The 13,447-nt window shown below is 48.2% G+C and overlaps 1 protein-coding gene across 1 annotated transcript in view; it reads right to left on the bottom strand.

Annotated features, from left to right (window-relative positions):
* Positions 1-13,447, bottom strand: part of LOC311246857 (neuronal acetylcholine receptor subunit alpha-7-like) — a gene marked incomplete at its 3' end in the record, with an annotated part of 76,442 nt that continues 62,995 nt past the window's right edge. Inside the window, exons 9-10 of the mRNA XM_084337100.1 lie at positions 1,733-1,842; positions 1-537 (exon numbers count right to left, since the gene is read on the bottom strand). Of these exons, the coding sequence (XP_084193226.1) occupies positions 1-537; positions 1,733-1,842 (647 nt within the window). The remainder of the gene's footprint in view (positions 538-1,732; positions 1,843-13,447) is intronic.

Below are 13,447 nucleotides of genomic sequence, written 5' to 3'. Positions count from 1 at the left end.
TCATGTGGCAACGTAGTCTTTGGATATGGCCTCTACGAAATTGGGTGCAGACATGAGGATGCCGATGGTGCAGAGGATGGTGAAGAGAGAGAAAGCCATCAGACACAGGCGGTCGATGACAGATGCAGCAAACTTCCACTCATTGCATAGTGTCTCCCCCTCATCCTGGTCACGGAAGCGCTTGGCTATGTAGCGCACTTCCTCCAGGATCTTGGCCAGCTCCGGCTCCACACTGCCTGCAGAGGAGCTCTGGCCTGGGGGGAGGAGCACTTCCTCCTCCCCTGCGCGGCCAATCAGCCGGCTGCAGAGCACCCCTGAGTCAAGGGAGGTAGCAGCCGTGGTGGAGTAGTGTATGTTCTCCAGGCCACGGAAGCCGATGTAGAGCATGTTGCCATTGGTGGATTGGGCGGCATTGAGATCCACGCTGGTCACACTGCTTCTGGGGGCTTTGTTGTGGCAGGCCAGGTGCACCCGCTCCACACCTGGCCGCTTCATGCGCAGGAACCAGGCACACCAGTTGAGGAGGATGACTTTGGTCTGTGTGATCAAACATTACACAAATCAGTGAATAAGGCTGTTATCATAGGGATAGTTTGTCTATGCTGTCGATGCTGTTCCTCATACTAGCTGCGGCTAGTTAGCCAGAAACGAATGAAAAGTCAATGGGGTCCAGCTCCTGTCTGTCCAAGCTGATTGAAGCTCATTGACATTTACTCCACATTGCACACAAAGTAGATTTCAGTGAGCTTCAGTCAGCTTTTATAGACAGGAGCTGGACCCCATTGACTTTGCATTTGTTTGTGGCTAACTAGCTGGTGTGAGCTACAATGTGGAACAGCATCTTGGATTGTGCTGAGAAAGGACTTTACAGATCAACAACATGAATGAATGAATGAATGAATGAATGAATGAATGAATGAATGAATGAATGAATGAATGAATGAATGAATGAATGAATGAATGAATGAATGAATGAATGAATGAAAACTTTATTTAACAGATTGCAGAATGGGTACAATACAGTACGGCTCAATACACACAATTGTTAAGGGGATGCAGACCTGAGAAAGACGTTTGTCTTGTTTACATCAGGGTCCCCCATTTTCAATTCATATAGACATTTATGACATACACAACACACATGACATTTATGGTGACATCATGACATCATTAGTAAGTAGGAAATGGGACTAGGGTTCCAAAAAGCACAATTACTGGTATCCCTTTAACTTTTAACTTTAACTAGAGATGAATGTTGCGTTTATTGTTAAGATGTTTGTTGTCTGTTAGCACAGTTGTCTGGGTGCTGTCTGAAATAAAGCCATTACTGTGTTGTGCAGACATAAGGACTGTGAAGTGAAGTGCCTTTGTACAACACCAATGCTTATGTAAATATGATATGTATGATGTTTGTGTGACTGTATGTAAGGAATGCTTTTGCTCTTTCTCCTCAGAGAACCTACTCTCTTTGTAGTGTACCTTTCTCTTTACATAATATACAAAGGACATCATCAGGCACCACCTAAACAGAGAGTGAGGCTTGAGTTTTCTTCCACAAATGCATTTAAAAGAAATCCCATTTATGTCAAAAACTTTCAGTGGATTTCAATATTGTCACACACGATTATGTCACCATTGACATTATAATGAACTCCTGAGTATCTGTCCTTGGGGGGTTGAAGGAAATACTTGGGGTTGTATTGTAATATCAGATATTTGGTTCATGACTCACCCACTTGGGCATCTTGCCTCCATCAGGGTCATGGTGGTGGTATTGTAAGACCAAGACTGTTGCTATGACCGAGAGACCAACAATGACCATAGTAGTCGCAAAGTACTCAGCTGGAGGAGAACATGGGAAGGAGCAGGGGGTAGTGAAGATGTGGGGGGGGACACAGAGAGAAAGTGATATGCCAAGGTAAACCACATTTAAATGGCAACATTTCTTGTGTCCGCATTGACACCTCTTTTGAAGAAACTACTGTAAATACAGATCCCTTTGCTCTTAGCACTTATAGACCTATTTCCAGTAGTTTCCTCTCAGTTCATATATTTCATATATATTTTTTACAATAACACCTCACAGAGCCAGGTTTAAGTGCACACCATTGCAGAAGTGTTCTCATCAAGGTCACACGAACGAATACCAGATGAGTCGTATTACATACAGATATGAATGGTTGCCAAGGTAACTGCTGCCACTGCCACCATTGTAAACGATTGGAAATCAACTAAATTAAATATGACTGTTATATATTCATACTGGCCAATCGCGTCTCACTCTGCCATTATGAGATATCATCTCCAGCACCCACTGTGCGCGTGAAAAATTGCACATGCACCTCACTTGCACGTGACCACGCCTACTCCCGTGCGTGCCTCTACAAGACACAGGAAGTGGTCACGTCTACGCCCTTCCTTATTTTTTTCCATCCGTGGATCTGCTATATGCACTTCAACCAGGTGGAAAGTTGTTATGAAGCAAAGGGAGAGATTAAACTATGTTGGACTTCGCCGGAGTTTCTCCAGCCCCCGGACCCTCCTCGGCGCGTCCAGACGGAATGGCAGCCCTACTCTGGTTTGTCCTCGATTCCTGACAGTGGACCGAGGGACTTCGCGCGGCGTTCGAGCCGTGTCGCGCACAGGTAGGGCCGGTATCACCGGCAGTGTTTGGTACTAGCGTTTTCACTACTGCTCGGTGTGAAGTGAGACGACCGGGCGGTGTGATGGCGTGGGGGGCTGTGTATTTGGATGAATGTAGTCAACATGACACGTTGTTAAATGTTTTTCCATTTATCATGGCGCGCGCAGCTACTGCTAATGTTAATGCTTTTCGGGACGCTGCTCCCACGTCCCGCCGGGGCTGTGTTCAGTTCCCACCATGTAACCATTACATTGCTGTAGGTCAAACGGTATTTAATGTTGCAGGTTTTGCTGAGGCTTGTCTACCCTATGCATTTATGAATCTATGAATTGGAAATGGGGGACCCTGATGTAAACAAGACAAACGTCTTTCTCTGGCTGCATCCCCTTAACAGTTGTGTGTATTGGGCCGTGGTAAGTGTGCCCATTCTGCAATCTGTTATTAAAGTTTTCATTCATTCATTCATTCATTCATTCATTCATTCATTCATTCATTCATTCATTCATTCATTCATTCATTCATCCCTTTACACGGGTGGACGGGACGGGGCTCAGGACAGGTGTGCCGCAGTGGAGGTTATTGCATGACTACTAGTGAAACAGTGCTTCTCTAGTAATAGAATTGGGTCTGCAGCTGCCACTGGTGTGCCGTAGGGTTGCACGGTATACCGGTATTAGTATAGTACCTCGGTCCTAGAGTGTTCGAAATGATACTATACTGCGTTTGGAATTTTTTTTTAATTTTTTTTCTCTTTAATTTATTCATTTATGCATGCAAATGCCTTCCTATTGGAGCACAGCGCTGCTGTCAGTGGTGACGTTGCGCTAGTTTACCGGAAGAGAGAGAGCTCTGATGGAGAGAGATTGAGATTTCTATTCTTGCGAATAGCATTGTGGACATTTTCTAATGCTCATATAAGGAACTGTAGTCACGAGAGCTAGCATTAACGTAACGTTAGTTATCATAACCATCGGCAATCGCAGTAAGTATCTTTATTGATTAACGTTAGCTAGCTAGCTTTAACTAGAATTATAGTTTGCTAGCTATATAAGCTAACGTTAGCCGAGTTTATTCTATGCAAAATGTGCTAGCTAGCTAACGTTAATAAAGATCCTCACTGCAATTGCCGATGGTATGGTATGATAACTAACGTTATGTTAATGCTACAGTAGCTCCTATCAGTACTGTAGTCATGTCATTGATGCCAACATTAGTTGGATGAGCTATGCTAGCTCTCGTGACTACAGTTCCTTATTAGCCCCTTTCGTGACTGTGATTCAACCAAGGGTTGCATCACAGTCACGAAAGGGGCTAAGTTCCTTATACAAGCATTAGAAAATGTCCACAATGCTATTTGCAAGAATAGAAAATAAATTGAATAGCCTAATAATAAGCTATACATAGCCTAAACTGCCATGCTGAAAGCTAGTAAAGACAGCATCCCCTGTTGCCTACCCACAACAGAAATGAATTGATGCACATGTGCATCTCTATAGCTTAGTCACAAACGTGATTTATACAGAGACATTTGACAATTGCCCATTTAATGGTTCATACATACTGTATAAAGACAACGGAAATCTATTTAATTTTTGTTAAACAGCCTACAATATGACATAACCTAGTTCTAGATTATGATAGGCTATATATAATCAGTCTCACTCATCAAAATGTTTTCTAGGTTATGGTATCTCGAACTAATTAGGCCCTCTGCTATGACAAATGTATAATAATAATACAACCATACTTTTTCTATCCCTTGAATTCTTTTTAACTACAGAAGTCTGCTGCATTTGGCTCACAGAGTGACCCCCCCCCCCCACTCAGAAGCAACCTAACCTCCCAGCTTTTTTTGAGCAGCATATTAAGTACACAAATTAGTCCAAAGATGATAAAAGGCTCAACAGGGCAGTCGCCGAGTTCATCTGTGTGGACCAAGTTCCAATATACAGTTGAGAAAGCTGGGTTCAGAAACCTTGTACAGCAATTGTTTTGAGTGCAAAAAAAGTTCTCCAGCAGTTTGAATGCCATTGGTTTTAATTTAATTTATTTATTCTTGTCATTGTTCATTGTTGTGTTTTAAAATAAAGAACAATAATGACATCTGAGAGTGTTTCCCTGATTTTGAGGAAAGTATCGAAAAGTATCGAAATTCATATTAGTATAGTATCGAAACAAAAATGTTGGTATCGTGACAACCCTAACACGCCGTGCTTAGAGAAGCGGGTGGCATCGGTCCTTTGCCCTGACATGGTAGAGCGGTATCCCGCCCGGTAGCCGACACCAAGGGGTGTGTCGGCCCGGCAGGTGGCTGAGTGGGCTGATGAAGCTTATACCGCCGCAGTACAGAATTTAGCAGCAATTCAATTGGCTGTTTTTCTGTCAAATTGTGTCGGGTGATGGGGTCTTAGGACCAGCCGACGTCAAAACCATCGCGCAAGGTTTTGAGGTTATTCAGCTTTTGACTCAGCCGCAGGCAATAACCGCAGGGAGGGCTAGGATGCTGTTGACTCTTGTTCTCAGACATCTTTGGTTGGAGCAATCTCCCCTGGAGGAGGAGAGGAGAGTTCTCCTCCTCAGGGCTCCCCTCTCCGTGGATGGACTTTTTGGTCTATCTACGGAGGCGCGGGCGGTATTTGACCGGGGCCCCACGCCGCCCCACACCGCGCAGCCAGAGGTGAGAGCACGGTCTCGCCAGCGGCTGCGGCGAGACCCCCGACCGGCGGCCATGTGTCCTCCGCCTGGGATAACCTGGACACAAAGAGAACAGGTTATCACGGTGCCGACAGCCTCGGCGGCCGAGGGATCGGCTGTATTAGATGGGCACGCCCTAAAAAACCGTTGCCATCTAGCTGTGTCTAGCACGCTCTCCGTTCACTCCCCCCCTCTACACTACGGGATTCAGGGCTCTGTTGTGTCCCCTCTGGCTGCGGGCCGCGTTCTTCCAGTGAAGCGTAAGCGGCCCCACATATCACTTCTCATGAAGACAGGGGCTGACACCCAGCTGCTAGCTAGGTCTGGGTCTGTCTATGAGAATGTTGTACTGTCAGGAGGCTCCCGCACCACACGTCCTGCGTGTGTGTTTGGTGAGCCTGGTGTTGTATTTGACGACGGAGCAGGGTTCTTGTATCTAACAAATTTTGTCAGAGGGGGAACCCTGGGCCCAGGAGGTCGCAGCGCGGGTTCCCCCAGCCCCGCCCTCGCCATGCCGGGTACTACGTTAGTGCCTCCCCCGTCTGGACTTCCGATCCCGCGGTGGTCAGTCAGGCACGCGTAATTTGGGTGGTAGTAATATCACTACAGGGCTACGGTGTGTAGAGACTCACCCTCGGGCAGCGTGGGGACCACACACCTTGCATGTCCAGCCACAGAGCAGGCTGTCCCCAGCAAGCTAAGCCGGGAAGATGCTCAGCGGGGGAACTACCCAATTCACCGGGGGTGATGAGCTCTCCCCCCATATCAGACCGCCCCCTTTTTTGTCGGGGTCCCCCTTGGGTGCGATTGCCTCGTTGGTAGAGTCAGGGTGCAATATCCCGACTCCGCGAGACACCTTGCTCGCGCGGTTGGCGAAACCAGGGTTTGTAATGCACAGCGAGAGGGACCGGGCCGCCTGTCTACGATTCTTAGCGGACCGGCGCCAGTTGGTCAGGATGCAGAGGTGGGTTTTTCAGTATGAAACTAGACCCTGTGAGTGTCAAGTGGAAGCAGCTGAAGGTTCCTGTGTCAGTACTGGGGGACCTCGCCCACTGGGGGGGGCCTGTGGCCCTCACCAGCGGGGTCCCCATGGGCGGCAGGCTATCACACGTCACAGTCTTCACCAACGCCTCCCTCACGGGATGGGGGGGGGGCGTGTCGGACCGACACAGTAGGGGGCAGCTGACAAGACCATGCTGCCCGGTCTGCACTACATATCAATATGTTGGAATTGAAGGCAGTGCTTCTAGTCCTCGAGCAGCTCGGCCACCTTGCAGCTCGGCCACCATCCCGCCATCAGTTTCACCCTGCTCCTCACGCTAGTGAGTTGGAGGCGAGCCTTCACCTGTTGTGTCCTGTCCGTGCGCTGAGGGGTTACCTTAGTCGCACGCAGGATCTCAGGGCTACCAATCAACTGTTTGTTTGTTACAGTGGCTCTCACGCGGGTAAGGCGCTGTCCAAGCAACGCCTGTCACGTTGGTTATGCGAGGGCATTGCCCTCTGCTACACTTTGGCCGGACAGGTTCCTCCTGCAGGCGTCAGGGCGCACTCCACTCGTGGAGTGGCGGCCTCCGCTGCCCTGTTTGGGGGGGCCTCGGTGGAGGACATCTGCGCTGCGGCCTCCTGGTCCTCCCCGGGTCCTTTTGTTAGGTTTTACCTCGTGGACATGACTGGGGGTTCTGTCTCCCAGGCAGTCCTGAGGTCCGGGACCTCTCCTGCATCCCGCCATCAGGTGGGCTAGCAGGTGTGTGTGGGTGTGGACCGCGGAGTGCTGTGTCACACGTGGTCCCGCTTGCACTGTGCGTTCTGGGGTGCCTGGTTCCCTTTTTCGCACATTGGTTGTAGTTGACTGCCTCCCCCCCTTCGTTAGGACGGGCGGGTGGACGGGACTCCCCTCCTCCCTGGCAGGGGCTTACGGGCCCTCAGGGGGTGCATTTGACATGGCCACGCGTCCGCTCTGCCCCTTTTGATCTCATAATGGCAGAGCGAGATGCGATTGGCCAGTATGAATATATAACGAAGGTTATCCTATAACCCTAGTTATATGAATACTGGCTGGGCGTCTCGCTCTTCAGCGCCCTGAGGTCCCTTGGATGTTTTTCACGTATGGAATTCAAACTTGGAAGGGCGTGGACGTGAACACTTCCTGTGTCTTGTAGAGGCACGCATGGGAGTAGGCGAGGTCACGTGCAAGTGAGGTTCATGTGCAATTTTTCACACGCACAGTAGGTGCTGGAGATGATATCTCATAATGGCAGAGCGAGACGCTCAGCCAGTATTCATATAACTAGGGTTATAGGATAACCTTCGTTTAATCTAGCTAACTAACATTTTCAATATTAGGCATGTTATCATACTAGCTAAGAACATTGCTGTAACATTACAGCCTACTGTACACTATCTGTATTTTAGTGTACTTGTCTGCGTTTGAATGGCTTATCCATCAAGATCAACCCCATGATATGTTTTTATTTGGTTTCATGTGATTTATCCATATTCTGGTTGTTTAAATATGAAATAAAGTTTATATATCCAGAAGTAATCCATATTTCACACTATCCATATTTAATATGAAAGAGAATATATATTTTTTACTGGTCTTAGATCTCAGTGCAGCTTTCGACACAGTTGATGCTTTCTCTGGCTTGTGCAAGTGCATCAACAAGGGTTATGACCCCTTGTCAATAATGTTGTTGATCAGTAGAGTCCCTGCATGCTGTTCTTCATACTGGATACCCACAGCTCTGGCCAGTTAGCCACACAACGAATGCAAAGTCCTGAAATAAACACTGAAACCTACTTTATGTGTACTCAATGTCCCCAAGGGGATTAATAAAGAAAGAAACATTTAAGTTACACCATCTACCAGAAACCTGGGTGTGATTTTGGAAGAAAATCCATCTGAAGAACACCTCCAAAAGTAAGGACCTTTTTATCCGTTGCAGACCTTGAGAAGTTTGTCCTCGCTTTTATCCCATCTCGTTTCAATTACTGCAACTCCCTCTATACCTGCCAAGAAATCCATCTCCAGTCTACAGCTACTGTAGTACAAAATGCCACAGCTAGGACTCTAAGCCTGAGTGCAGATTGAGGTCATCAAGTTCAAAATCCTGGCTAACTACAAAAGGTGACTGGGATTTTGCTGTTAGGGCCCACAAGCTTTGGAATGCCTTACCTGAGCAAATCAAGGCAGTTCAGTGGCATATTTTAAATCTAAAACCTGCTTGTATAGAAAGGCCTCTTTATTATTGATAATTTTCTTTAAGAATTTGCACAATCAAATATACATTTAGATTAGGGCTGGACAACATAACAATTCTCAATATGAAATAAATAAATAACTCTATCGTAAAGCTTGCAATATAGGCATTACTTATTTTAATAATACACAATGAAATTAAATTGTGAGAATGATAGCATCTGACAGACATACCTCCAACAATCTCAGAAATACTAATGAGGAGACTGCTCATCAGTGGGGAATCCCTAGATTTGTAGCTGTGACCAAGCAGCTAGTATAAATGGCTCTGTTGATTGGTTTGTCCCACAATGTGAACACGTCACACCAATCGGTGAGATGATGGCGCTATAATAAAAAAAAAAAGGTAAAAATGTGTGCTCTCTCTCAGGCGGTCAGGTGGCGTAGCGGAGATTGCGTTCGTCACCAACACCGGAGACGCTGGATTCGCCTGTTCGAATCCAGCTCACAGCTCCGGCGTTGTCACCAGCTTGGCTGGCCGTTCACACTAATACAATTGGCTGTATTAGAGGGTGGGAAAGCTGGCGGGGTGGGTCCGGGTCGTTGTAAACAGCGACTCCTACAGTTTGGTCGGGGCGCCTGCTCAGCACGGATAGGATCTAAGGGGGGTAGTGTGATCCTTCCACACGTTACACCCTCTCAGTGAGAGTCCGTGCTGCCAGGTGAAAAGAAGCGGTTGATTGGCTAGACGTGTGTCGGAGGAAGCACGTGATAGCCTCCACTCTCCCAGACCGACTGTCGGGGGTAAGTGCGCAGCGACCAGGAAGGGGATTGGGAATTGGCATAACGACTAACATTGGGATGGGAGAAAATCGGAGGAAAAAGGAGGGGGAAAAAGATCAATACAAAAAATAAAAAATAAAATGTGTGCTCTCAGGCGATAATTTTTTTTAATCTAATTAATTACAGGGTTTGTAATTAATTAATCTAATTAATCGCATTTTAATCGCATAACCATTTTAGGCCTGATATTTTATATTCTATAATCATATTTCAAATGGCATGTTTCCGGATGGCAGAATTCAGTACTGTATCTACAACACCTTCTGTTTAATCATCTTCCCTTTATTCATTTGCTTAGATTTTTCAGGTCTGGTAAATTTTAGCATGGTGTTATTCACAGTCCAATTTTTTTTTTATTTAAATTTTTTTTATTGGTATTCTCATTTGGTTCATTACAATTTACTCAAGCCTAGTAACAGACACAGTATTTCGGACACTGGGAATACATTCCCTGAGATCCATAGATGTCCCTAGAATCAGATACCAAGAACATGCAAATGGTCCATTTAAAAAGAAAGTTTGTAAATGTTTATTCTTTTTTTTGTGAACAAATTTTTTTATTATTTTTTTGACATGACATAAAACTAGACACACAAGCATTAACAGTAAATATCCACAATAAATCACAGGATTATACATTCCAATATTTGAATCAATATAAATGTAGTTTACGAGATATATACATTATACTTGCAATACAATACAATACATGCATATGCTCTTACTCGCTCTTCTTCCCCCCCCCCAGGACCCCCCTTGGATAATCCATCCATTATTTCGCTTCTAACCAAGGATTAGAATTATATGCTAACCTTTATTCTCTCCACCACTTCTAACCAGATTGCAATGCTGGCTTCATTGAAACTGTGAGGTTTTGTCCGCTGCTCACCAACTTTCTCTGTTTTCTTTAAGCCTACTGTTAGAAATTCCCTTCTCACTCACTCTCTCTAGCCCCCACCCTCTCGTTCTTTACTCTCGTTTACTCTCAGTGGCCACACCTGGACTATTATCAATTACCTCTCGCACCTGTGGTGGCAGGCTAATTAGTTCCCCTGTGGGCTTTAAATACCAGGGCTCTTCCCCTCGTTTCGGCGTGGGGTCGTGTTGTATTCATGCTGAGTCATATTCTCTAACATCTAGACTTTTTCGGGAGATCCTCTGGTCTACCAATGCTGTATATGGATTTCTCCAGCCTTGAGATGTTTTGCTCCAGCCTTCGTCTGCTGTCGCTGTAGCCTGTGGAGGAGACTGTTCTGCGCTCCCTGTACTTCCACGGGAGGCACCCCAGCGCTCCACTGCAGACCCCAGCGCAGCTGTTCGTCCTGACGCACATCTAGACCAACGCGCATCTCCCGGACCCTCGGGCTTGGCACGCTCTCCAGTCACCAGCGCGCAACGCGCATCTGCAAGGGCTTGGCACGCTCTCCAGTCACCAGCGCGCAACGCGCATCTGCAAGGGCTTGGCACGCTCTCCAGTCACCAGCGCGCAACGCGCATCTTCAAGGGCTTGGCACGCTCTCCAGTCACCAGCGCGCAACGCGCATCTTCAAGGGCTTGGCACGCTCTCCAGTCTCCAACGCGCATTTTCCAAAGATCCTCGTGCTTGGCACACTCCTCCTCGCAGACGCACCCCGATGCGTCTCTCGGTTCCGACGCGCACACCAAGGTGTGGCGCGCCACTCTGTTCCTCGGCTCCGACAGCGGCTACCCGGTGGACGACACCCTCGCCACCGCCGCTGTTCCAGCACTCTGTTCCTCGGCTCCGACAGCGGCTACCCGGTGGACGACACCCTCGCCACCGCCACTGTTCCAGCACTCTGTTCCTCGGCTCCGACAGCGGCTACCCGGTGGACGACACCCTCGCCACCGCCGCTGTTCCAGCACTCTGTTCCTCGGCTCCGACAGCGGCTACCCGGTGGACGACATCCTCGCCACCGCCGCTGTTCCAGCACTCTGTTCCTCGGCTCCGACAGCGGCTACCCGGTGGACGACACCCTCGCCACCGCCGCTGTTCCAGCACTCTGTTCCTCGGCTCCGACAGCGGCTACCCGGTGGACGACACCCTCGCCACCGCCGCTGTTCCAGCACTCTGTTCCTCGGCTCCGACAGCGGCTACCCGGTGGACGACACCCTCGCCACCGCCGCTGTTCCAGCACTCTGTTCCTCGGCTCCGACAGCGGCTACCCGGTGGACGACACCCTCGCCACCGCCGCTGTTCCAGCACTCTGTTCCTCGGCTCCGACAGCGGCTACCCGGTGGACGACACCCTCGCCACCGCCGCTGTTCCAGCACTCTGTTCCTCGGCTCCGACAGCGGCTACCCGGTGGACGACACCCTCGCCACCGCCGCTGTTCCAGCACTCTGTTCCTCGGCTCCGACAGCGGCTACCCGGTGGACGACACCCTCGCCACCGCCGCTGTTCCAGCACTCTGTTCCTCGGCTCCGACAGCGGCTACCCGGTGGACGACACCCTCGCCACCGCCGCTGTTCCAGCACTCTGTTCCTCGGCTCCGACAGTCGGCTACCCGGTGGACGACACCCTCGCCACCGCCGCTGTTCCAGCACTCTGTTCCTCGGCTCGGACAGCCAGCCACCCGGTGGCGATGCCCTCGCCCCGCTGCTGTCCCTTTACCATTACGCATACGCCTGGGTGAGTTTTGATTGTGATGTCACTCATCCAGCGTAATGCCCCTTGCCCCCGTCCCGCTGCGTTTCCTGTACCATTACGCATACGCCTGGGTGAGTTTTGATTGTGATGTCACTCATCCAGCGTAATGCCCCTTGCCCCCGTCCCGCTGCGTTTCCTGTACCATTACGCATACGCCTGGGTGAGTTTTGATTGTGATGTCACTCATCCAGCGTAATGCCCCTTGCCCCCGTCCCGCTGCGTTTCCTGTACCATTACGCATACGCCTGGGTGAGTTTTGATTGTGATGTCACTCATCCAGCGTAATGCCTCTTGCCCCCGTCCCGCTGCTGTTCCTGTACCATTACGCATACGCCTGGGTGAGTTTTGATTGTGATGTCACTCACCCAGCGTAATGCCTCTTTTGTTTCTCACCTTGATAGTATTTTTGGACATTACATCTCCCCCTGTGTGTTTGTCACACGAAGATATTATTACTTTGTTACTTTGGACTGTTCTGCATCTGCTCTGTTTGTTCCCTTTTGAATATTAACCCTCTCCTCTGTTCTGCAGAGCGGCCCAGATGTTTTCCCACCAGTCCCCAGTTCCTCCCTGTCCCCAGCCCGCCTCCGCGGGCCTCAGTCCCCTCTGTCCCTAGTTCTCCCCTTTCTAGTTCCACCTAGTTCCTGGTCCCAAGTTCTCCCCTTCTAGTTCCACCTAGTTCCTTGTCCCTAGTTCTCCTAGTCCCCAGTTCTCCTGTTTCCCTAGCTCTCCTTGTCCCGACTTCTCCTAGTCTCTAGTTCCTCTGTTCCTTTAACCTTCCCCTAGCGTTTCCTTTAATGTTTCCCCTAGCGTTCATTAACCTTCCCTTAGTGTTCCCTTTTCCTGCCCGCCTTTTAAAGGCACCTAGTTTTCCCCTCTTGTGTTATTCCTGTATTTGTGTTCTCCCTTAAAGGGACAGTGCCCTTTTTTCCCTGTCTCTCAATAAATATCTGTTTCTTGGCAAACCATCATACCTGTCTTGTGTTGTGCGATTGGGGTCGGTTACAAACCATAACAGAAACCTACAATTCTTGCTGTAGATATCTCTAGATAAATCACATCGAGATAAGTAAGAGCCCATCTTTAGGCACATTTATCCGGTTGAATCCAGCGTGATGCTATCAGCTTTTTAGCAGCCGTAAGACCGGACAAAATTTGTCTCTTTAGTTGTTTAGTGGCTGCTATTTGAGAAACATCATTCAACAGCAATACAGAAGGCAGTATAGGTATGTTCAGATATAAAAATTCTGATAATTGCGTGGTAAATGTTTATTCTACGTTCTTATGGAATTAATGAGATTTTAAATATATATATATATATATATATATATATATATATATATATATATATATATTTTTCTTTTTTTTTTCTTTTTGATCGCCAGGGTTAAATTCATAA

This window comes from Notolepis coatsorum (genome assembly GCF_963971535.1).
Source record: "Notolepis coatsorum genome assembly, chromosome: 20".
Lineage (NCBI taxonomy): Eukaryota > Metazoa > Chordata > Actinopteri > Aulopiformes > Paralepididae > Notolepis > Notolepis coatsorum.
The sequence above is the reverse complement of the archived record's forward strand: the minus strand, read 5'-3'. Positions and strand labels throughout refer to the sequence as shown.